The sequence below is a fragment of the Botrytis cinerea genome, chromosome 9, assembly GCF_000143535.2.
Source record: "Botrytis cinerea B05.10 chromosome 9, complete sequence".
Classification (NCBI taxonomy): domain Eukaryota; kingdom Fungi; phylum Ascomycota; class Leotiomycetes; order Helotiales; family Sclerotiniaceae; genus Botrytis; species Botrytis cinerea.
In genome coordinates, this window is record NC_037318.1 from 1807425 (window position 1) to 1832885 (window position 25461).

General features: G+C 42.1%; 6 protein-coding genes across 10 annotated transcripts; 4 read left to right on the forward strand and 2 right to left on the reverse strand.

The window, feature by feature from the left end:
* Positions 1-67: 67 nt before the first annotated feature.
* On the forward strand, positions 68-3635 carry Bip1. 3 transcript variants are annotated; one of them, XM_024695211.1, is made up of 7 exons: positions 68-988; positions 1069-1114; positions 1211-1271; positions 1375-1534; positions 1824-1917; positions 1996-2117; positions 2188-3635. In XM_024695211.1, exons 1-7 carry the CDS (start codon positions 877-879, stop codon positions 3018-3020), a joined length of 1428 nt encoding a protein of 475 aa, XP_024551006.1. In that variant the 5' UTR covers positions 68-876; the 3' UTR covers positions 3021-3635. The 3 variants fall into 3 exon arrangements, with proteins under 3 accessions (XP_024551006.1, XP_024551004.1, XP_024551005.1); XM_024695213.1 differs by having other exon boundaries at positions 1824-2117; XM_024695212.1 differs by lacking the exons at positions 1824-1917; positions 1996-2117.
* A 124-nt stretch (positions 3636-3759) lies between these two features.
* On the forward strand, positions 3760-8218 carry BCIN_09g05220 (hypothetical protein). Of its 2 annotated transcripts, none has more exons than XM_024695214.1 (4): positions 3760-4595; positions 4650-6578; positions 6680-6711; positions 6760-8218. In XM_024695214.1, exons 1-4 carry the CDS (start codon positions 4502-4504, stop codon positions 7726-7728), a joined length of 3024 nt encoding a protein of 1007 aa, XP_024551008.1. In that variant the 5' UTR covers positions 3760-4501; the 3' UTR covers positions 7729-8218. The 2 variants fall into 2 exon arrangements, with proteins under 2 accessions (XP_024551008.1, XP_024551007.1); XM_024695215.1 differs by having other exon boundaries at positions 3760-4573; positions 4697-6578.
* A 1485-nt stretch (positions 8219-9703) lies between these two features.
* Positions 9704-11085, forward strand: BCIN_09g05230 (hypothetical protein). The gene has a single exon (XM_001551672.2). It carries the CDS (start codon positions 9820-9822, stop codon positions 10882-10884), a length of 1065 nt encoding a protein of 354 aa, XP_001551722.1. The 5' UTR covers positions 9704-9819; the 3' UTR covers positions 10885-11085.
* Positions 11086-13060: 1975 nt separating this feature from the next.
* BCIN_09g05240 (hypothetical protein) lies at positions 13061-16288 on the forward strand. The gene is made up of 6 exons (XM_001551674.2): positions 13061-13540; positions 13596-13678; positions 13748-14040; positions 14138-14310; positions 14361-14655; positions 14714-16288. The coding sequence occupies exons 1-6, from the start codon at positions 13487-13489 to the stop codon at positions 15487-15489; spliced, it is 1674 nt and encodes a 557-aa protein (XP_001551724.1). The 5' UTR covers positions 13061-13486; the 3' UTR covers positions 15490-16288.
* A 289-nt stretch (positions 16289-16577) lies between these two features.
* BCIN_09g05250 (hypothetical protein) lies at positions 16578-18689 on the reverse strand. 2 transcript variants are annotated; one of them, XM_024695216.1, is made up of 2 exons: positions 18679-18689; positions 16578-18587 (listed from the first exon to the last, which is right to left on the reverse strand). In XM_024695216.1, exon 2 carries the CDS (start codon positions 18183-18185, stop codon positions 17112-17114), a length of 1074 nt encoding a protein of 357 aa, XP_024551009.1. In that variant the 5' UTR covers positions 18186-18587; positions 18679-18689; the 3' UTR covers positions 16578-17111. The 2 variants fall into 2 exon arrangements, with proteins under 2 accessions (XP_024551009.1, XP_001551725.1); XM_001551675.2 differs by having other exon boundaries at positions 16578-18689.
* A 4415-nt stretch (positions 18690-23104) lies between these two features.
* Bcatg5 lies at positions 23105-24999 on the reverse strand. Its single transcript, XM_024695217.1, has 3 exons — positions 24487-24999; positions 24344-24431; positions 23105-24273 (listed from the first exon to the last, which is right to left on the reverse strand). The coding sequence occupies exons 1-3, from the start codon at positions 24778-24780 to the stop codon at positions 23855-23857; spliced, it is 801 nt and encodes a 266-aa protein (XP_024551010.1). The 5' UTR covers positions 24781-24999; the 3' UTR covers positions 23105-23854.
* Positions 25000-25461: the final 462 nt, after the last annotated feature.

A 25461-nucleotide genomic window follows, 5' to 3' on the forward strand; every position in this document is an offset into this window, starting at 1 on the left:
GTGAGAATATATACGGACGAAATAGTACATATTACAGGTGTATGTATACACGATGCACAGAAGGGACGGCATGAGCCCTATTACCCATTAGTTTTAGAAATTTATAATCGAACCTTTTTTTTCTTCATACAACCAAGTCAAGTTCGATTGAGTTCATTAACCTCGTTCATACGAAATGCTATTCTCGGAGCTTCATTGGTACTACCACCCTTCATCCACCGTTCATAACTACCTACCGTGCCTACATACCTCGTCCACCTAGATTCATAGCTGTAACCTACAAATGAAATACTCTAATGTAGATAGCCTCGCGCCACGCCATACTTACTTATACCACTAGTTTGGAGCCAAAACTCGTGCATCTTGGCACTAGATCACTCCGCGGGTACTTACAGTAGAGTAAACTACGAACCGCCCAAACTTTCTTCAATCTTCTTTCTCACAATTCATCTTTATAAGCAACAATTCATATATTGATTGGAATCGGTACGGCCTCCGTATCCGCAGTTTGCCCCCTCAAGTCTTTATTATGCTCTGCTGTGCTGAAGAGTTTAAGTTAACTTCACAAGCAAGCTCGAACGACGTTTTCGAGTAGGCGGCTTTCAGATCACCTAATACCGAAAGCCAAATCTACACTCATCTGTATTCTGTGAAACCTGAGCTTCTTAGAAATTCTTCCGTCTTATTTTTACCATTTCAGTCGAGATTTCATGCGTTGATAAATTCATGTGCAGCCAGCTTTCACGTTGACGGGATTTGATTCTGAAGCAGCGCACGTACCCCAAAGAACACGATCTATGGGTCACGAGGAAATCCAGGGGAACATCCGATCTGTGTTATAATCTACTCTTGCAACTATCTACAGAGTCTCCAATCATGTCCCAACCAATCCACGGCTCGAATGAACCATTAGGGCCCGAAGTAGATGGAATGGACCATTCTGACTCAATGAATGCAACCGGCAAGAAAGCCGGTGAAAAGAAACGAGGTAAGAAAGAGTCGGTCAGATGTACAAGGACCGGTGTCTTAGCCATCTGTTCAATCCAAGATGCCATCTAACTTTCATAGTATCCCGTGCTGGAACTCGCAGTGTATCAACTTTAAGCCCTGCCCAGTACGTAAAGAATTTCATAACAGTTCCTAGATGTGAAGCTTTCGAGCAGGATCTCTCTTGACATTCCTTCGGAATTTGTTGATTAATTTCTATCAGGCTAGCAAGGAAAAGAGCCAATGATCGTGAAGCGCAGCGGAATATTAGATTGAGAACCAAGGTGCGGCAAACTACTTCTTGGTCCATTCAAACCTCAGGTTGAGATACTGAACCAAGTTTCACCTCTAAAACTCATTGAATTGGCTTGTTGACTAGATGTTTAGGAGCATATTGAGAGGCTGGAGGCCCGTATTGAAGAACTTACCTGCGGCCGTGAATCTGGTGCAGAGCTCGAAGAGGCGCGGAAGCGCAATGAGGCATTAGAGCGAGAAGTGAGACAATTGAGTGAAAGTCTAGCACAGTTGAGGGATGATGATAGCTCGAGTACGTATGCACATTGCATTTTCTCAAACTTCAGTCGAATTTTTGAAATTGAGCCTCTACGCGTGTCTGTGGACTTTTTCGGGGGGAGGGGCCAAGGCATCTGTGAATTCCTCGGCTGTCAAAGTTGGCGCTATCAAGCAATACCAGGTACTGAAGCACATGTCAAGGACATTGAAAACTAGTAGTTTGATCAAATGTAGTCTGGATATATGTGGTTTGACATACTTAAAACCTTTCAAACTTCTTCAATGAGTTACTATTTCCTAAGGCTAACCAAAGGCCACAAAAGGTCCGGATCGATCTTCTATGTTGGATCTTGGACAAACTGCAATTATGCCTGGCTCGTCAGCACGAGATGTGCGTCCAGGAATGGCCTCAACTAGGTCTGTTAGCTCCGGAGCAAAGTGGTACCATCCAGTACCTTCGAGAAATCCAGCTGGTACTAACAGGCATTCATTCAGCATGTCATTCGGACCTATGGATATGGCAGCACCAATATCCGGGCCAGCTTCCACTAGTGCTTTGGATGAGACTAACCGATTTTCATATTTTGATCCGATTCCCGCTGTGAATTTTAATGATGGTATCGCAGTCCTGTTTCTTTGGTTAAAGTTCAGTCTCTTTTGAATGTTTAAAATAATAACGATTTATAGTAGGAAATTGGGCTCCCAGATCTGTTCCATCAGGTGTCGTTCAAGATTCTCGCCTAACTACCCCTCAGCCGCGGCCTTTGGTACCACAAAGTCTTACATCTCCAGTGAGGCAAACAATACCGCCATCCTTGCAGCCATTTCAATCACTTCAACCCTGGGCTCTACCAATACTCAACACATCGACACCGACGTGTGGAGTTGACACCTATCTAATGAATATCATAAATGGACAAAAAGAACTTGCGAGTCAGGGAGCACCAGAAGCTCAAATCATTGGACCCTCTCAACCCAGCATGAAGGCGCTTATTTACCCCGACGACCCAAATCAAACCCACGTGGTCTCTACCATCATTTCGAATCTCCTTACAAACCTTGCCGTCAAAGGTCTCGCCGAACGTGCAGGCTGCCTCTATCTAATGTATCACATTTGCCAATGGCAAATCTATCCCTCATCGTCGACGTACGGAAATTTGACAGATTGGACTTCACCTCGAACGTCCCAGCTCATCACACCTCATCCCTTGTGGGCAGATTCCATATTCTGGGGAAAACTTAAAGACAGGGTCATTGAAAAGCAAGATGTTTATGCCAACGAAGATTTTCAGAATGCATATATACTTTGCATCAATGCGAATTGGCCACGTCCGGATCTGGAGGCATTCAGGTTCGAAGGCGACGACATATTTATTACAGAAGAGTTTGAGAATCACATCAAAACTCTGTCAAATTGGAGCTTGGACGAGAGATTTGCTGCTAGATATCCCGAACTAGCACCCTTGGTGAAAATATCTGGAATGGGAGAAATTGGATTGCAAGGACCCTACGTATTTTAATGAAAATAATTTACGGAGCATAGGCGTTATTAGACTACAAATGGGTTCATGGAGGCATGCAAATACCAAGGACATTTGTGGTGGGAAATATGGAAATGGTTGAGATTGAAACTGGCTCCTGTACAACTGAAGAAACGAAATTATGACTTGAAACCTCGTTCGTTCCACTGCAGCCAGCAGCCTTAGCATCAAAGTGGCCAAATGAAACGTCAGCCACCACTTCGAGTATAATAAACTTTATCATATATATTGGATCGAGATTGTGGTAAACTTTAAAACCACTGCGTAGCTATTTCAAAGAAAATACATATGAATAGGTACATCTAAAGGCGGAGATGTAATGATGAGTATATTTACGAGATTACTAATCTTCGTAACCGGCCATGCAGATGCAGATCTTATTCCGGCTCACCCTAACGAACTCTATTATACATCCCGTTATGCCATCCGCGATGGCAAAAATAGAGGAAGATCTGTACAACAAACTAAGTTGGTACAATATGCGCATACGTTTATAAACGTATCTATATTATGTGTATGATTGATAGGCTTCGGTTGAAAGGAAGAACTGAGCCATTAAGTTGCCTACTCAAATGAAATTGTTCGTCAAAAACACCTACCGAAACTTCAATACATGACGGTGAATTCAAATTCGATCCGGTTGTAGACGGGTATATGAAATGTAACAAATCATATACTTATTATTAGAAAGATATTTATCCAACTTTAAATATATAATGACGATTATCTGGTTTGAAATTGCATGTTGAGAAGGAGGAAATCCCAGTGTCTCGGCTGGAAACGAGTTCGGGTATTGGATGTGCGGGATCTTGAATATGAGGGGTCGTCATACGAGAGAAATCTTGTTTGATGCCAAGGTTATATGTGAGCAACATATACCGAGGCACCTAAGCAGATCTGTGGACTTATACTTGTCACTTGTATTAAAGTTTGAGACTGTTTGGAGGGATATCGATGCAGCGTCGTAGGGCTGGGGTATCTAGATACAATGAACGAACGGAAAATACCAAATGTTTGTATCACGTGCTGACGCGACGGGAACCTCCGCAGTTTTGAAGACACCGCGCTTTCTGATCTTGTCTGAATAGGACGGAGCTGGTCGGGGCAGACAACTATATCATGGATTGGAGAGGATGAAAGGCGAAACATGGGGAGAGAGATAATGATAATGATAAGTGGTTCGGTTTAGAAATGTATGTTTTAACCGCAGTATTGAACGATGTTATAACCGCGACGAAAAGCCGTACCAAAACTCGAAACGCGTCAATCTACTTCGAATTCTATTTCATGAATGAATTGTTGATGGATTAACATTGTTTCTTTGAATTCTCATCATCAATTCATTAAATCATTTTCACCAACTTTAATTTGAGATCCTCTTTCATAAGCAATACAGTTGGAGCCTTTCGGTATAAACAACATCAACGAGATCTTAGATTGCATTCCAGCAGGATCCTATTATGGCTCGCGCTTCGCATAACGAGGATGAGGTGAGCACAGAAGATGAGGAGTTTGAGCGGAGACCCGATAAGGTAAAGGCGCTACTTGCAGATGGTGGGTTGATCAAAAGTGTTTCCAATACATGTACATGCACTAATTATTCTTCAGAGGTCCCTTCAATCTCTGACGACGAGGATGATAACGAATCCGAACAGAAACCCTCCAATGTCGACAAGAAAGGCAAACGCAAAGCTCTCGAGCAAGTGGAATGGTCGGACGATGATGAAGACCAAAACCCTTACGAAAAATTTAAGAAGAGAAAGTCCGAGAAACGCAAGAAGCTGAATGCACAAAAGAAACGAATGAAGGAGCGAGCAAAAGATGCAAAGCAGGCGAAGGAGAAGGGAGGCTCGTCCAAAGCAAATGAGAAAGTATGGGGCGACGATTCAGATTACGAGATGGACGATGAAATCCCCGAATATTTACAAATCAGAAGGAAGGAATTTGATACGAATTTAGAAGAATTGAAGAGCGCTGGCCTCCAGCTTCCCCCTGACTATTCCGATATATACTTTTCAGATGATGAGAGATTGGCAGATCTTGAAGAACGACCGGATTTTCCTAGTACTGTGGAACCATCAAGACTCTATGCAGATATCAATATGGAGTTATCTAATGGTGTCATACCAGCATCCATTGCACAGTATCTTCGAGACTATCAGGTTGACGGAGTCAAATTTCTCCATGAAAAGTTTGTCTACCAGAAAGGAGGTATTTTAGGGGACGATATGGGATTGGGTAAGACCGTACAAGTGGCTGCTTTCCTGACTGCTGCGTTTGGCAAGACAGGAGACGAGCGAGATGGAAAGCGTATGCGAAAAGTGAAGAATGCCGACGAAACACGATGGTATCCTCGAGTACTGATTGTTTGTCCTGGTTCTCTGATTCAGAATTGGAAGAATGAACTGACGAGATGGGGATGGTGGCATGTTGAGAAATTTCATGGAGATGTGAAGGAGAAAGAATTCGTACTTCGGAGTGCGCAATCTGGCCGGGTCGAGATTGTCATCACTACATATGCAACATACAAGAATCATAAGGATGCCCTGAATACTATTTCTTGGGATTGTGTTGTGGCTGATGAATGTCATCAACTCAAGGAACGGACATCTCTTACGACGCAAGCAATGAATGAAATAAATGCACTGTGTCGTATTGGACTTACAGGGACTGCTATTCAGAACAAGTACGAAGAACTTTGGACGCTGCTTAACTGGTGCTCGCCTGGTAAGGTTGGTCCGTTGGCTACTTGGGTTTCGACCATCTCAGAACCTCTACGGATCGGACAAAGTCACGACTCCACCAATCAACAGGTGAAGCGGGCTAGGGAGACTGCGAAGAGGTTGGTTAATAATCTTATGCCCCATTTTTTTTTACGGAGGATGAAGACTTTGATCGCTCATCAGCTTCCGAGGAAGACGGATCGATTGTTACCATGTCCGCTTACCGATCTTCAACGAGAAGCATACGAGAGGTTCCTTGAAAGTGATGTCGTACAATTTGTCAGAAATCATGGCGAGCCATGCGATTGTGGAAATGGTAAAAAATTAACGCGTGGCGGCTGTTGTTATTCTAAGATACCTGGTACCAACACGAAATGGCAGGCTATGGTATTTCCTATCATGACCACACTTCAGAAGTTATCGAACCACCTGGCTCTTCTCCTGCCTAATGACGGGGATCCTAGGGAGAAGCAAGAACGAGATCTAGAATTCCTTCAATTGATGCTACCCGATAGATGGGAGGAACTATACAAAGCTCGAGATTCGATTGCGAATCTGTCAAACCCCGAGTTTTGTGGAAAGTGGAAAGTGTTGAGGAAGTTATTGAAACATTGGCACGAGGAAGGAGATAAGGTTTTGATCTTTTCTCATAGTGTCAAGCTATTGAGAATGCTTCAACATTTGTTCCAAAGTACTAGCTACAATGTTAGCTTCCTTAGCGGCGAAATGAAGTATGAAGATCGTCAGGATACGGTAGATGATTTCAATTCTGATCCCAATCAGTTCATCTTCTTGATCTCAACTAAGGCTGGAGGTACATTTGATTTTTCCACTTCATGATTTTCCATGTTGCATGTCTTCTCAGATATTTTATTACCAAAATTGGTCCTTTTTAATACTGACTATGTCTGATAGGTGTTGGCTTGAATATTACCAGTGCTAATAAAGTAAGTCTCGTTCATCAACACACACCCCAGCATTGACTAAGCTTACAGGTTGTTATCTTTGATCCTAATTGGAACCCAAGTTATGATCTGCAAGCCCAAGATCGAGCCTACAGAATAGGTCAGCACCGGGATGTCGATTCGTTTCGGCTAGTCTCCGCTGGAACCATAGAAGAAGTTGTATATGCCCGCCAAATATACAAGCAGCAGCAAGCTAACATCGGATACAATGCTTCAAAGGAGCGTCGTTATTTTAAGGGTGTACAAAATGCTGCTAGCCAAAAGGGAGAGATCTTCGGATTAGATAATCTATTATCTTTCCACGCAGATGAGATTCTACTTCGAGATATCGTCAATAAAACTAACATCGCGGAGACGAAAGCAGGAGTCGCCATGGCCAGTTTTGATGTGCAAGCAGCACTTGACGATGATGATAACCCTCTTCGCGCAGATGATGATGATCCCAATGGCGCCATGAGTCAACTTGCCGCTCTGATAACCGAAAATGAAGACATCAAGCGCAAAAAGAAACCAACTCCAAAATCTGATCCCATAGCCGCAATTCTAGCCTCGGCGGGCGTGGAATACACGCACGAAAACTCAGAAGTAGTCGGCTCGTCAAAAGTAGAAGAAAGATTAAGTCGTCGAGCAGAGGAAACAGGTGGTGAAATTGGATATGGCGAAGAATTACTCTTCGGGCCCATCTCAAGACAAGCGGGAAATGGAAACATACGTTATGAATTTCATCCCCCGGAGGATGTCATGAAGAGACAGTTCTGTACAATGGCGAAAACGTTTGGGTTTTCTAGTGCGACAGAATTCGCTTTTGTGGTGGAAGGATGGACGCAGAAACAGAGGACGGATTGTTTGGAGAGATTCTATTTGAAGAGGAGAGAGAGGTTGGAGGAGCTAGATAAGGAGAAGGCGGAGAAGGAGAATGCCGAGAGAATGGAAAGGGCGAGAGAGCAGGCAAAGGCTGAGATGGAGGGAGAGACGGAAAGTGATAATGATGAATTATGATGATACCCCTATTTGGAGTTTGAAGTAAGAGGAATGGCCGTTGATTCTTTACGGTCTAAGTCTTGACTTAGTGTACTTAAAATAATTAGATTCGTGGGCTTTGAATCTTTAGTTTCGATTTGAATGCCCGATAACAATCCCATAGAACGAATAATACACACGCTTCATGTAACTTAGACTTTCGCACTAAATCCTATGATATATATATTGTGGCAGCCGGAATTTTTTATCTGCTCAAGTTAAAAATGTGGATTCTAGGGTCCTACCATAGAGATTCGATAGTAGCTTTCGCTCCGATACTCTGGCGGTGACAAGTAGAGCTCGGATGAAGAAATTAACAGGCTAGCTGTGCATATCATATAACTAGCCAGAACCTCGCCTCGGCTTAAATATTCCTCGGTACCATACCATAATACCCGCACCCAAAACCCCCACTTCGAGATCATCTCGGCTACCAATTAGTAAATTGCTCTTTACGATTCTATCTTCAGCGGACTGACTTATAATAGATAGGTAAGCGAGCAAACAAATGTCTGAGTTTTGAATGGCCTAGGGCGCTATAGGATATTGACGTCAGAATCTATCCTTGGAATGATAGATACGTCTACGTCTGGATTTCTTTATCGAGTATTGTCATTTCTTCTCTCAAATTTGCATTTTGGTATTGAAAGAGAAGATCGCTCGCTCGAGTGCTGAATAATCGGTTTGGTTTGCAAATCGGCGGGATAAGCGCTAAATGTCTTTTCGAATTCAATGGGCTCTGCAATATCCCGTGTTGATAGGTATTGTTGCACAAGGCATTCCATGAGCCGAGAATATTAGTGGTTGATGGGTATACGCATATGCGTGGAGGGTAGGGGTGTCAGGTTTCGAGGAAAAGTAATTCATGAGATTGGTTGGGTGAGTAGTTGGGAGATTCGCGGATAGTTTTTTTCTTTTCTTTAGGTGATTGTTTAGAGAAGTATGAAGTTTTTAGAATTGGGAAAGTGAAAGGAAGGAAGGAGGGAAGGAAGGAAGCGGAGATGATTCGAGTCCATTCTGGGAAATGGAGGTTCAAATTAAGAACTGAGGATTGGTAATTGGAAACTTGAAGGAAAGGGATCGAAAAAAGAAAGATAAAGGGATTCGGGTGGTTGCGGGGATCAGCGACCGATTTTGAAAAGAGGAGATCATATTGAGCAATTAAGATGAAAGTTAGAAGGAAGGGTTTGCGGGGTAGTATTGAAGATGAAATTAGGGTATAGCGGCCAGTCGGAAGCTCCAATGAATTAGGGGTCCAGGGATATTATATGAGAAGCTAGGAATTATAATGGTGTAGCGGATATGAGCAGGTACGAGGAATGATAGGATTCGAAGATTTGTTGAAGTATGCATCGAAGAGAAATGCTTGTATGGCGTGTTGTCGATACATATATGGTTGATGGACGGATACCTTGCTGTAAAATTGGAGGTAGGTGTTTCTGGAAATCAGCGATACCAATGGAGATTGGTATGTATCGCACCTCTGGCGGAGAAGAAAAAGAAACCTGAGTGGCGTGGATTGGGTTAACGATTGGATTACTATTGGTGGTCGAATTGGTTGATAGGTAAGAGGGCAGTTTATCTCCAAAACAATCCGGAGATAAGGTGCACACTATGGATAGATGCACTTGCTCTGGCTGTTGGTCCATGGTGTATAAAATCAGATGTGCCACAACTTAATCTTTTCTTCTTCTTCAATTGGACTTCTTTAGTTTCCTCACTGACCCTCCGTACAATGCGTATAGACAAAGAGGCAAATTTGCTTGATGAGTTTCTATCTGACGACCAACGCGATAACTCAGATTTTCAAAAACAGTACCATCCTGATTTCCAATAGTTCGACCTGTAATTCGACAATCAAAGGCTTTCAGATTCTATGTTCTTAGATGATTCAAATAATATGGAATTCTGAATTTGTTTCAGCTATTGAGAGTTTGCGTTCGTCTGCCAGCTCGGACGGGCGCCCTGATAGTGTAAGTTGCGAGCTAAATATAGCATACACAGAGAGACTTTACTAGTCGCCATATTCCATATGTCCATCAATTATTTGATCTCTGGCCATTTCAAGAAATGGCAGATGTACATTTTCGCTTCCATGATTTTGACAGGAGACATGAGCTTGAAGTTTATATTCAAGGGAATGTGGATGCCGGTGCTACAAGAGCAGAGATTGCAGGACTGAGGGTGGAAGTCAGGGGCATACAGGCCGAATTGCGGCAGAAAGAGCAGAGAATTATGAGACTAGGGGATGAAGTCGGAGAAATCAGGGGGGAAATGAGGGGTGTAGGAGAAGATCTGAGGACGATGAGAAGAGAGCTCTGGGAGACTAGGGAAGAAATATTGAGGCTAAGAAATGAAGCCATGCAATATAGGGAAGACTTAAGAGGCTTAAGAGAGAATATTTTGGATATGGAAGGAGAGATTCTGAGGTTGAGGGGTGAAATAAGAAATGGTATCAGAGGGATGAGGGAAGAGGTTTTAGATTTCATGGATGAAGTTGAGAGGGGACAAAGTGAAAGATTGATAGTTGCCACGATGACTACCGAAAGATTGAGAAGAGAGGTTATGGAAGAATTGATTAGGAGAGATGCGAACAATTTTCAAATGGAGTTACGATTAATGGAGGGATTAGCAAGGCGGGATGCAGAAAACATTCAAACGGAAGTGCGAATAATGGAAGAATTGGCGAGGAGGGATGAGTACAATATTCGAACGGAGCAGCGGCTGGTGGGAGAAGTTCAAGATCTCAAAATAAGGATCGCAGAAGGATCAGAGAGGGAAGACGAGTTGATAAACGATGTGGATGCTCTAAGGAGTAGGAATATGGAGAATGAACGAGCAGTGAGAGGTGAAATTGAAAGTCTGGGCAACAGGATGGATGCTCTGGCACTGGAGAATGAGGGGTTGACGGAAAGAATGACGTGGCTGGAAATGCCGGGGCCTGAAATTGAGGAAGACGTCGAGCCAGTAGGTGATCAGGCAGTCAATGATATCGTTGAGAAACAACACGATGTAGGAAAGCGAAAGAAACGTAAGAGAGAAAGATGCCAGTGGCCAATATTCTACACCGGAAGGAGGAAACATAGTATTGGGAAAAAGCTAGGTTTAATGATCGTGAAGTATGCAATTACATGATCATAGATTTGGTCATGGTATGTGACTGAATGGAAGGGGAAGATTTTCACAAGAACCTCTTGGTACTATCCAAGAGATATTCTCGAAGAAAGCTTATATTCAAGTCGGCTCTGCGTCGTAGAGCTGACCATGAAGCACAGAAACCTGCAGGCTTGCCATTGGACTATCTAAGGATCAAAATCATAGTCTGATAGTGAGACAAACATGATCTTTACTTTTGTATTGTATTAGATATCCAAGGCCTTTCGAACTTGTTAGGGCTCTCGATTGATCAAAAAGGCTTTGACTGTTCAAGAGTCTTCAATCATTCCAAGATGTTTGGTTTCAATCGCTTCAGATACGCTTGCAAGATCATCCTCAAAAATATGATTCCCAACATCAAGTAGGAAGATAGCCAGACCAACTTACCAGGGTCTCCAGGCATGCTTTCAGTAATACTCTTGGTACTCTCCACCATTACCGGCCATCGCGGCGATAGACAAAAATTTCCATCACGTCACTTCTCAGTATTTGCATCCACTCGGATATCTCATGTTCAAGATTATTTGCACTTGCCAGGCCATTTCGTACTCGGTCAATCATTCAATCAATGCGACCATGACGAAATCTTATTTCCACAATGAACCATCTAGATATCGACGTCCCAGTTCGGATCCTTTGCGAGACGATCTGCATTTCTGTTTGAAGTACTGATAGAAAGTTTCATTGGTTATTCACACGAAGGTTCGAAGCAGCTCCTGCTATGTAACAATAAGAGGGAACAATTGGTCGGCCCGACTATAACGCCGTGGTTTGGAGAGTATGATATGATGATTGATTGCATCACGGCTTTCCAACAAGCAGAGGAGAAAAAAGGAGGCAAAATCAAAAAGAATTTCAATCTAAAGAGATATCTATGAATACAGAAATCGCTGAGTACAAAAATATGCCGTGGAAATATCATATATGACCATGGCCATGCAATCGTTTGGATTTGCGCCACTGGAACAAAGCCAAGACAAACAAATTCAGGGTAGGTTCTTGTATAGACTTCAAAGGACTCTTTACCTGTGAAACTGGCAATACAGGAGTGAGCAATGGTCTTGCAGAGCCATACCACAACCTCCAAGTTAATGGAGCGAAGCAAGGGGTCGAATAACTGCACAATTTTCGGGCCGATGATATATGCGCCAAGTATGTCAAGTTTTGAAATCCATGAAAGACGCCCTTCTCGGCGTCAGCCATGTGCGGCGGGGGTTTTCACCCTCAGTACATAATCGTTGTGTATATTGGATAGGTTTTGGCTGGGATTCCAAGGAAACCCTCGCCACCCGTTCTGAACACAGCATGCATGTGATATATGCAATGAAGGTACGACTGAGAATTCATGTACCTTTTTCATTGTTTCTGCACCATTTTCCATTTGGAGCATGTAAGATACCGTTGTCGACTTCACAAATGAACATTGGCTACACGTGGTTGAATTTAGGTTATCTTAGCGCCGTTTGTGCCGAGGACAAGCTCTCCTCTCGTTAGAAAACTCTCCACATTCCTATAAAATTGGCCACGACACCTCGATTCACCTCAAATTCTTACCGTATCTCATACAGTCATGTTCACCTGACGGACCGAATTCTGACAGCTAAGAATGTCAATTACACGTTCCATTATGGCCCAGCAATTGTGATGAAGATGATCCAAGTTGTTGGGATGAGATCCATTCATCCCATTTGATATTAACTTTAAATATCATGAGTTCCAAGAAACTTTCCAATTGACGAAGTCACACGACAGAAAGAACTCAACCGAAAATGGTTTCTCGAGACTCGAGCTGCATGGAAAATTTGATACGATTCACTGTAATTGGACGTTATCTTCTTACCCCAGAAAGTAGCTTGAGACTTTCCGATGAATAGCCTCCCTTCCCCGCAATTGGTTGTGGAGGGTATCGATGCTTTCGAGGGCTTCAGCTTGCATTTTATGACTTCTTAATGGCTAGAGATGTCATTAGAGTTCGAAGATCCTTGTAAGAAGTCTTGGATATGATGAACATTATTCTTAAACCCACTACACATACTGTTCTTGACATATGTAACATTACTATTCCGTACGTAATTTGGCCAAGACTCCAAATCACCCCAGATTTGATATTGATACTTGGGTGTGGTCTCATTAGTTTTGAGATTCATTTTGTTTTGATATTGCTCATTGCCTTAATTTCTTTTCCGCCACATATACAGTGAGTAGGTACTTGGGTACTTCGTATGCAAGCCTTGGAGCTTTTCTTCTAAACATCCAATCATCTGTTTTACATGCCGAATCAGTGAATCCCTTGCTCATCGTATGGTACTTTCCCTACGGAAATTATCCAGTTAATCCCTTTTAGATGCGAAACGTATCAAATAAACTCATTCATAGAATCGTGCCTGCCTACCCCTCTACATAAACAAGACCCTCTTCCTTTCACCTCGCACATTTTAGATTCATACACAACATTAATTCCATACCAATTTTCCTCTTAATTCATATTCTCCTAAGGAATTATTTTTGCATACACTACACTATATTCATTCTTTTATCCATCTTTGTTGCTTAATCTCTAATAAGAATATTAATCAACAAGATGGGCATCTCAATTGTCAAGCCCGCGGGCGTTCCAGGTAGATCATGGCCAGCAGTAAGTGTCTAGGTACCTACATGGTGTATTAGAAGACAATTAACATTTTGATTAGATCGTCATCGGTTGTTTCGTTGCATTTGGTGGTCTCCTTTTTGGTTATGATACAGGTACTATTGGTGGTATTCTGGCCATGGAGTAAGTTGTTGCCATTGTCACCGATGCGATTTCAATTTAAAGCACCTTCTTACTAACAATTTGTTCTAGCTATTGGCGCAAAGAATTCTCTACTGGTTACGTCAATCCGAATGATAAAATTCTCGATGTTTCCCCATCCCAATCTGCAGCCGTCGTCTCCATTCTATCCGCTGGCACTTTCTTCGGTGCACTCACTGCAGCTCCTCTTGCGGACTTGTTTGGTCGACGTCTTGCTCTGCTGTTATCTGCTGGTATTGTCTTCAATTTTGGTGTTGTCTTACAAACTGCTTCTACTGCGTTGCCAATGTTCATTGCCGGTCGTTTCTTTGCTGGTTTTGGAGTTGGTCTCATCTCTGCTTTGAGTAAGTATTTTCATGTCATCTTGTCATAATCTGATGCATTATCAATCAATCCCACTACATAAAAATTAAAGCATCAAACTAATACTGTCTTTCCCAGTTCCACTTTATCAATCCGAGACGGCGCCTAAATGGATTCGCGGTGTCATTGTTGGATGTTACCAGTTAGCTATTACAATTGGTCTTCTCCTTGCAGCTGTTGTTGATAACGCTACACAACACCGAAATGATACTGGATCATACAGGATTCCCATTGCAGTTCAATTCCTTTGGGTAAGTCACTTCATTCCGAGTCTACTTGTACTTCACTAATATCTTTCAAGGCTATTATCTTAGTCATCGGATTATTGTTTTTGCCTGAAACCCCTCGCTACTTGATCAAGTGCGGAAATCATCCAAAGGCCGCTCAATCGCTCGCTAAGCTTCGCCGCCTGCCCCATGATGATCCATACATTATTGAAGAATTAGCTGAGATTCAAGCAAATCATGACTATGAACTCAGACTCGGCAAATCTTCTTCTTATCTTGATTGTTTCAGAGGTGGTATGGCTAAGAGACTTGCAACCGGATGTCTTCTCCAAGCTTTGCAACAACTTACCGGTGTTAATTTCATCTTTTGTAAGTGCAATTCTGCAAATAAAATTATGTATGGAACACTATTAATAACAACACATAGACTACGGTACTCAATACTTCAAGAACTCTGGAATCAGCAATGCCTTTGTCATTCAGATGATTACCAGTGCCGTCAACGTTTCATCTACTCTTCCCGGTTTATACGGCATTGAAAAATTTGGTCGTCGTCCACTTCTCTTATGGGGTGCCGTAGGAATGTGTATCAGTCAACTTCTCGTTGCCGTCCTGGGTACCGTCACCACTGGACAAAATCCGGATGGATCCGTATTCGCCAAAAACCTTGCTGGACAAAAAGCTTCCATCGCTTTCATCTGCATCTACATTTTCTTCTTTGCATCCACCTGGGGCCCTCTCGCATGGGTTGTCTGCGGAGAGATATTCCCTCTCAAAGTCCGCGCTAAGGCTCTCTCCATGTCGGTCGCCACCAACTGGCTCCTCAACTGGGCAATTGCATATTCCACCCCCTATCTCGTCAACTACGGCGAAGGAAACGCTAATCTCCAATCCAAAATTTTCTTCATCTGGTTCGCGTGCTGCTTTGTATGCATCGCCTTTGTGTACTTTATGATTTATGAAACCAAGGGTTTGACACTCGAGCAAATCGATGAATTGTATGAGAGCAAGACCAGCGCTAAGAATTCCGTGCACTGGAAACCCAGCAAACATTTTGTCGATTTGGTCGATGGTCATGAGAATGGAGGGGTTTTGGTGGATGAGAAGACGGATGAGAAGACTTCTGCGTCGCATAGTGCTCATTCTCCTGCTCGGCATGCGGAATCGGGTCATGATAATGCGGTTGCGTCGGGTCATGAGTAGATCTGAGTCTTTCGTTCATCGGCTCTTTTCATTATCGAAATTCCATCTGTGGTTCTGGTGAGTCGCGTGGATTTGTTACTTGTGGATATGGAATGGAATTGAATTGCATCGTATCGTATCGTATCGCATTGTGTCATATCGTATCATCATGATGCTTTCGCCTTTGCTTTTACTTTCGCTTTCATCTCTGTCTGTTTCAAACTTGCGGATGTCTACCTACCTAGTTAGTTTGTGGATTATGGATTATGGATTATTCGAGCCAGTATCAACTCAGCATGTATACAAACCCATTCATTCATTCATTCATTCTCTCTCTTTTTTTTCTTTTCTCGACACAGATGTTGATGTTTGTTGTTAATGGTTACTGTTGCGGGGGGAGGGAGGTGTCGGATGGAAAGGAGTTTACCTATATTCAAGGGTTGGCTTTAGCTTGGTTCTGTCGAAACTGAATGAATGAATGAATGAATGGATGGATGGATGGATGAGATAATTGAAATGCATACCTACATAGCTAGCTTGCTTGCATGTTTTTAGTCTTTAATACTACGCTCCTAATAATTACCTACATGACTACATAACCACCTACTTGCTTCCTCACTTACTGGATAGTATATGCGTTGCTTTGTCTAAGTTACTTGTTCAATTGTTGATTTGCTGCTTTGTTTCGTGGTTTATTACTTGTTGATTTAATCTGATTTAATCTGATGAAGTTTATTAAGATATACTAATACTACTACTAAACTATGCTATGCTATGCTATGTTATGCTATACTATACTATTAATATATCAGCCAAGACATTAATATATATATGTGTGTGTGTGTGTGTGTATGTATGTATATGTGTCTGTGTTGAGATTTTCCAATCTGCCTTTCGGGTGTCTTTATATCAGGGAGTCGTCTGTTTCATAAGAAGAGAGGGAGAAGGGGGAGGAAAGAAGGGGGCTTAGAAGTGAAAAAAAGAGAGAAATACTCACCTATTCACTCAACATACCCTACCCTACCCTACCCTACCCTACCTAGCCACCGTGATACCCTAGAGACCAGAACATCACGCCCTCTACACCCTCCACTCCACACCTCCCCCCATCACATCACCAGACAAAAAGCAAAAACCCTCCAAAAAATTCATTAAAGAATTATCATTTATTAATCATAAACTCAATACCTAGGTGATTTATCTTATCTTCGTCTCCATTCCAGATTTCCTATTTCCCATTTTCCATCTCTCATCTCTCATTTCATTACTCATCTTCGATTCCAATTCCCATTTCCAAGCCCCCCTTTCATGTATTATAGATAGATACATACGGCCATCGACTACCTATCATGAAAATGATCGTAAAGTCATGTATGTATGTATGTACCTTCCCACTCTCCACAAGTCAAACCAACGCATGTATTAAACAATTAAAGTAATCTCCGCCTCCAAAAAAATCCCAATCCATCAGAATTACTACCCATGAAAGTCATACGCATCCCGATCTAGCATGAAACTTTTCCATACTCCATATTCCCAATCCACTCGTATCCCGCATTCCAAATCTACACTTTCATCCATTCAAGTACACCAACCATCGTATACCCAAATAATCTCCCCAAACCACTCTACACAGCCAAAATCTAAGCACAAGGCACCATATAAAGACCAATAGCACTGGGCGCACTATTTTCAAAATATTCCAATCCCAATCCTCCCACACTCTTCGCCTCATAACTGACTGTCTTTCCAGCTGGACATGCAAATGTCGAGACCGTATATCCTTTGCCGGGAAGAACTTCTACCTTTCCAAAATCGGTTGCGACAGTTGGTTGAGTATTATAAGTTGTATTCGCATTAGCAATAGCACTTAGAAGAGAGAAATCGATTCCCCCATTTTCATCAGTTTCTTCTTCAATACCGGTGAAATTGTATGTGCCAGCTTCAGTAGCTGATGCGACAGGAAAGAGGAAAATTAAGGCGCAGTTACCGGTGTAGGGAGCGGTGGATGGAACGTCGAAATTGAATATTGTGCTATTTTGAGGCGTGATGTGCGCAGTGTATTGATTACCAAATGGGTGGTCTGGAGATTCAGATGAAACGGGAACAATAAGATGGGGATATTCGAAAGGGCCCGATGAGATATCTGTTGGGCAAGAAACTGCAGCTGCGGAAGTAGTTGATGCAGCTACAGGTACAGAGGTGGAAGTCGAAGTCGCCGCGGCGACTGAAGTAGTAGATGAACTAGATGGTCTTCCCAATGCTGCACAGCTGAAGCCTCCCGTAACTATTTGAATAGTTTCGCATCCGGTCGTGTTGGATTTTGCCTGGGTAAAGATGTTATAACTTCCATCTTCACCCGGTCCAGTTGCTGGACAGGCAACCCAATTTTCAGTTGAGTTGTTGTAGTTCAAATTTCCATTGTTTCCCAATGTGAAGAGAGTAACGGCAGAACCTTGAATACACTGAAATTGGGAAGTGGTGGGAGAGATGCTGCAATTGTGACCTTCGGCATCGGTGAGGACTTTGGCATCAATGCTATAGACACCTTGAGGCCAGGATCCACCAATGCGATTTTCTCCAATGGTGGTTTCGACAATGGAACCGGTTGGGTCACCAACGGCAGCCATGGAGAAGGTACATGGAACGTTTTGTCTCCGGAGAACAGCCGCATTTGTAGTGGCTGCAAGAGCGAGGAGGGAAAGTGAGTACTTCATGATGAAATCTTCAAGAGTTGTAGAGAATTTGAGAGTTTAGGTACTTAGGTGTTTGGGTGCTTGGGTATTTGGGTATTTGGGTATTTAGGACTGGAGGCTGGAGGTTGAGATTGAAGATTGAAGATTTAAAAATGAGTACAAGTAATGAGAAAGGGAGCGAGAATGAATTTGAGGAGGTGGATATGAAGGAAGCGGAGGAGAGTTCAATGTTTATATTTTGTATTGAAGTCGAGGTGAGGTGAGGTAAAGAGGGGCTGTGAGGGGCTGTGGCACAAGAAGGTAGAAGGTGGTTCGATTGATTGAAGCTTTGACAGCTCTCAGCGTTAGGTTCTGCGTTGAATTAAATGAAATCAAGCAATGGCGGGTGGCTATTGCTGGTGGCTATTTCTGTGATTGTTGATCCTAATTCAAGGGAAGGAGGTACGAGTCAAGTCAGAAAGATGAAAAGAAGAGGAGGTGAATAGATCTAGATAAAAAGGAAAGAAGTATATACTTATTAAGTTCATAGTGTGCATCAACTCCCATTACACATTCTTGCATATCCTGTTGATCATTGCTTCTTTACCGGGCCAAATCTTTCCAGTCTCACCACTTTTTCCCTGGTCAAGCAATGATTTGTTTGTTTGTTTGTACATCCACATCTACATGCACATCTACATCCACATCCATCGTCATTATCTACCAGGGACTCGAGAAGTACAACACCAGTGTAGTATCACCGACAATCGTATCGAACTCTGTACAACATACTGTGGGGAAAGAGCAACTGCCCTTGTACGTTGTGTTCCTTCGTATTCACGCATCCAACCACCCAACCAACTCCTTCTTTGGGACATCTGATAACTTGGAGAAGTACCTGGAATATGATTAGATGATCTTGGACCAATTGTGGTATTTTGATGTGCACCCCAATGCAATCCACCTGCCTAAGTGCAATCCAAGAATAGAATGTCTAATGGTGGCTATGTCGTCAAAGCTCATTCATTCACAGGATATTTCGAGAATCTTCAATAGAATAGCGACAGTAGTCCTTCCCTTTCACCAACATGATATATGAACCTACCTAGATGCATCTACCAAATACCTCATTGCCAAGTCTTCACACATCAATCTGAAACATCCACACACCCAATCTACACTTGATGCGGTATAAACGTGGCTGGAAGATGGGGCTGATGAATGCGTCTACTCTTCAAGAAACCCCTGGATCAACGGGTATGTGCTGGTGATTTTTGGGGATCTACAGTGGAGTGACATCCCTACCCTGCCCGTTAATGTGCGGTAAGGTAAACGCTGGGAAGGTTGAAGATGTGCGGAGGTGGTACTTTGTAGGGTAGCTAGCGAGTATTCCGTCATTCATGATGATTGTTGATCAAAGGGAATTTGGATATTGCTTGGTATCTTGGGATGACGATGAGGAGAGAAGGGGAATGCAGATGGAGATCAAGATCAGGATGAAAATGAAAATGAAGACGTCAAATACGAGAGAAGCTAGTACTATTGATTCGTATTTGTTTTTGACAACAACATTGATAATGATAATGATATTGATATTAACAACGGTCCTCACATTAACCATGGAAAAACAACACAAGAAACCTTACACGGCATTGAATCCTGCATATACGTTGTCTTACACTGATATCTGCATATATATCTCAATCTCGTATCTTCTGTTCAATACTGCTCACATACCACATCGAGAATAAGTACTGGTATCCACAGAGTACTAGCCAGGTAGGTAGGTAGGTATCTAGGTAGTATTCCAACAATCATCCCAACATAATAATTCTATCTACCCATCTATCACAATCCCCCATCCGCCCATTCCTCCTATCAAAACCGATCACTCTAAAGATCCATACAAACTTTCCTTGATTTTCCATCCATCCATCCATCCATCCATCCATCCCATTCCAGTCTCAAATAAACACGAGAAAAATATGACAAGTAGACTGGGATAGATAAAACAACAGATTCTTAACGCCACCTAATGTTTTTAATTTTCATTCCCACAGCACAATCAGTCAGTCATAAGTAACCTAACCTACCGATATCAGGATTTCTATCTCTATCCGCCCGTCCTCTTTCCTCTCCTATCTATACCACCACGTGACTACTTGAGTGCACACCACATCGCCTTTCTCTCACCACATCGAATCAAATCAAAGCAAATCAATAATCCCCCTCTACCTCATGCTCGCCTATTCATTAACCTTTCCATAACTTCAATCGCAAGATCAAAACGGAACAGAATTTCTTACACATATTCCATACTATCATCCATCTATAACTATCTTCACCTTCCTTCTAAGATTCTAAAACTCTAAACTCATCTCCAACCCTTCCCCGTAACCCATATCCCGTGCTCCTCAACCCCCCCCCCCCCCCCCCCCCCCCCCCCCCTCGCACCAGCGCCTAAACAATCTTATTTCAACATCCATCCATCTACACATCCATCCATCGCATTCCTCTACCTAGACATAAATTCCACCACGCGCCTACCAAGTTTCTTCTATATTACACAGCATATCCTTTAATTTCCAATTCTTAGAGTGAATAGGTATTTTCTATGACATCTGTGATATATATCGGTTGGGCGTTTAGGTTGTAGGTTTCTTCTTCTTCTTTTTTTGTTTTAGAATAGAATAGTTAATATAATATAATCTTGTTACCTAGAAAAAGGAATTCGTGAAAAAGAGAAAAAGAGAAAAAGAGGAAGGATTATAACGAGATATGGTTTTGTTAATGGTTATATACTCGAATAATGAGTATCTATGTATGTGATACACAACGATGTGAAATATCACAGTGATATATATTTCCTCGCGCGTCTAGCATTTCACCTCACTTCACCTCACCTCATCGAACCTAACCTAACCTAACCTCTATTATATAGTATATATAACTATAGGTATTACAATTAATCTATGGCTAGGTATACATATAAACCATATTAGAGTTAATGAAAAGGAGATTGAGATATCGGGTTCTAGAAGAATGAGATGAGAGAGTATTATTTCTGCACTTTTCAGAGACAGAGAGAGAGAGTGTGTGTGTATATTACCCCGTATCATATAAGATTGCATACTCTAGAAAATCTAGGAAAGAAGTACATGTCAGATATTCATTAGTATATAACACATATTCCTTTCATCTTCTCAAATCGATTACAACTTTCTCGATCGATTCCACAGGAGAGAGATAAAAAGATAGACAAGAACCAACAGCCCAAAGAACGAGAACCAGTGCAAGAAGATAAAATTATAGACACATACATAAGATTCTCATCTCCTCAAAGCACAAAACAAACAAATTTTCTTCCCCTCCACTTCCCCCTTCCATACAATATCCCACAGAGAAAATCTAGCGAGACACCCTCTCGCTCATATATATATATATATACCTACCTACCTACCTCCCTCTAGACTAGACTAAACTAGACCAGACCATCTAAGCAACCCTACAAGACCGCGCCACCATAGCCCAGAAATAGATACAAATCAAGGTTCTTGACTCGAACTCCGACTATCATGACTCCAATTAATATCAAAACTTCAACATACACACCATCAAAATACAGCAACTACATGCATAAACCGATTATAAACCAACCCACCTCCTCCATACAATCCATCTTCTTTCTTCTCGCCTCTTCCCTCTCCGCTCTTTATCCCCTACTAATTCATTCATTCTCTCACTTCCTTCTCCTAATTAACAACTCTCCTTTCGCTCTACACACTCAGAACGAGATCTCCCTTCGAACCACAAACAGAATGATATCAGTACTCTATATACATTGAATCGAAAGAAATAAAGAAAGAAAGAAAGAAACATCCCATTACATATACAAACACATAAATAAATAAATACAACACACACACACACACACATATATACATACAAACAACCCCAGAAACCCCAACCCCCCCAAAAAAATCAAAGAGAACTAGCAAAATTCCAATTGCGCACTCGCTTCTGAAACTGTGTATGCAGATGGATGGAGTATATACATAAATCTCAAAATCCAAAAGGTGTAAAAATCATACAAATTTTACGGAAGAAGAATGGTAGTTTGAATGCGCGAGTGCATATATGTTCCTGAACGCGAATATGAACATGAACATGAACATGAAGTCCGAACTAATTGAACCTAGGTATCAGAAGATCATCGCAGATTACATTAGAAGCAGGATATAGGATGAGTCTATTCGAATTCAATCTCAATTCTTTCTTCATTCTCTGTGTCAAATACACAGAATCTCGCCAGGAAGCCGAAATCTCAAATCTCAAATCTCGAATCTCAAATCTCCAAAATCTCCAAAATCTACAATACAAAAACTTCCACCCCATCACACACTTCAACAGCAAAAGAAAAAAACACTCATATTAAAGTTAGGATCCACATTCGAAAAACACAAGAAAGCAAAAATATCCATCATCAACCCCTCTACATCTCGCAATCTACCAATCCTTTGCACCCCATGCATCTCCCTCTTCCCGTGAACTTCTATCCTGATTTCCCCCGTTCCCACATTCCCCAAACCCCTCTCCCCTCTCTCAAACATCCCCATCCCCATCCCAAAACCCCTCATCCTCCCTCCAACACGACAAAAAACACCAACGTGAAATACAACCCCGCAGAATCCTCCTTTTGTCCAAACCTCGTATCCCGAGAAACTGCTACCCGAAACCCCTTAAGCATCTCCACGACTTCTTACCTACCCCTTCGCTTCAAGCCGGGCGCACTCCGCGAAGAAGAAGAAAAAAAGAAGGGAAAAAAAGAAGGGAAAAAAAGAACGTAATTTTCTCTACACATGATACCCAAATGGACAAACATCATATCCACCCATTCCGAGTGCCAATCCCCCATTCCGTAGAATATCACTAGGTATCGACACGAATATCCGGTGGCTATTTGGATATATCATACACACAATTCATTCATCACCGAGGGTACAGAAAAACGGTGCAGCAGAAGCCACTAATAGATACTATATATAATACGCGCATATAAGAAAGAGGCCATCAACTTAGCTCAAACAAGCCTGTCAATCTACCCTGTGACGCTCAACTCCCGGTATCATCAAGTCTACATTACATCTGCCAGAAAGATATAGCTCTTTTGCCCTTCGGATATCTAAAGCCCTGAGCTGCATGACGATGAACCAAATGCAAAATTTTTCTACAGCTCCTCGTGGGAAGAATAGCTGGCCGAAGAGCTTTTCGCTTATGTGAAGAACTTTGGGGATCCATACATCAGAATCTGTATGTGAGATATGATGATAGATTGAGCCGGTTTACATCTAATGAGCTCCATGCTTTTGTAGGCCATTGAATCACTGAAAATCATACACGGAAATTCAATCTAGCTTAATAACCATACTAGTTGAATTATGACCAAGTAATAGGAATGCTTATTTCAACGAATTCTGCATGAGCTGGAAAAAGTATTAGACAGGAACCAAATCCATGAAATCCTCTAATCAATAGTCATTAACTTGATCGGATATCGCAATGTTTTCATCAATCAATTGTCCACTAGGTGATTGTATTTGGCAGCCTCAATCTCTTTCCCAGCCGAAATTCAAAAAAAATAAAAATTTCAAAAACGCCATTTCATCCTACTCATAAAGTCATCGTAATCATTATAATCATCACTTCTAATGTCAATTCAGCATAACAACACACACATTCAACCACCCATCCGCATAACTCGCTTCCCTCATTAAATCCTCCAATGGTGCCTTAAACGGAACTGTAGCCCCATGTAAGATAACATCCGCCAAAATTGCATCTCTCCTACTTGGAAATAAACTTGGGAGAATAGTATTGAGTGCCCCTCCCAATGTTTGAGGTTCACGAGAGGCAATTTGTGGTTGTATGAGAGTTTGTACTGTTTTAAATGCGAAAATTGGTGGAGGTGGAGAGGAAGTACCTGGAGCTTTTGATGAAATCGAGGAAGCTGGATGAGGAGTTGAAGATGGAGATGAGGATGAAGGCAGGTATATGCGTAATGGAATGTGTTTTAGAGGAGTAGCGGGATTGAGGAGGATGGTAGAAACCTTGAGGTAGGTGTGAAGATCATCTGCGGGTTGTGAAGGATTAGCTTATGCTATGTCGATATCGTATGATTGTAGACCAAAAAGGGATCATACTATCTTGAACCGAGTTCCATAATTGTGTCGAATGTTCTTTTGACATACTCATTATGCCTTTTGCATTTCCATTGCGTATGAAATCGGCCTGAAATTAGATCGTTAGTAAACGAGGCTGAAATGGCTCAAGGGAGGGTAGATACTTCTTTGACGCTATTGATGAAAGTATCATGAATATCAAAAGATGGCCCATCTCCTAACTCTATTCTCCATGGAAATTCTGGCTGATATAGATCACATAATAGACCAACAGGCAGATTCTTCAATAGAATTCCTTCATAGGAGAAACTTGTAACATTTTCCCCGAAGAAGGATATTAATCGTGGGAAAAGGAGCGGCAGATAAGAGACTCGGGGTATGTTGATCAAATAGGGTATTGTAGAAGAAGGATGAGTGATATACAATGGTATACTAGAGGCCCAAATGAGAGATTGCATAACGAGAGTTCTTGGTGTTCAACATATAGGTTTCCAAGTGGTGTCCATGCCGACGGTAGTAAGGCTGTGAGGTTAAGGCTACGATACCTGTGGCAAGCGACCCGACACTCGTTAAGGCTTAGCTCAGAGTGACTAATCATGCAAGGCTGAGGCTGACGACTTGCATCGATATTGCTTGCAACACGAAGTTTCATACTTCGGATATTAGGTGATCAGACCTTGAACTTGCAAAGTTTGAACGTTGGGCATACTTTTGGAACTAATTCTAACGCTCAGAACTTCCTCTACAGTTGAACTGGGTGATGATGCCGTGGCGGTGAGAAATCTCATAAAGTTTGGAATTACCAGCAACGAAACCATCGAAAAAAAGAGTCTGAACGTAGCGGAGTATGTTTCTCCGCATTGGTAGCTCACCGGCCAGCCTAAGGCCCGGAAGGATCCTCATTATAGCAAAGTCTACTTTGCATGCCAACCTTGTTCTTGTTTTAATATTGGTACCTGATGCTCATTTGAAGCCGATTTCACCACAGCTGGAGATCCTTGAAACACCAACACGCGTTTGAAAGAGAAGCGATACGACGTCGGTGACTAAGTGTTTACTACAGGTAGGTTCCTAGGACAATCAAGTGGAAAGTGTAAGCGAAAAATGTTATATGCACACTTGATCCTATAATTGAGCTT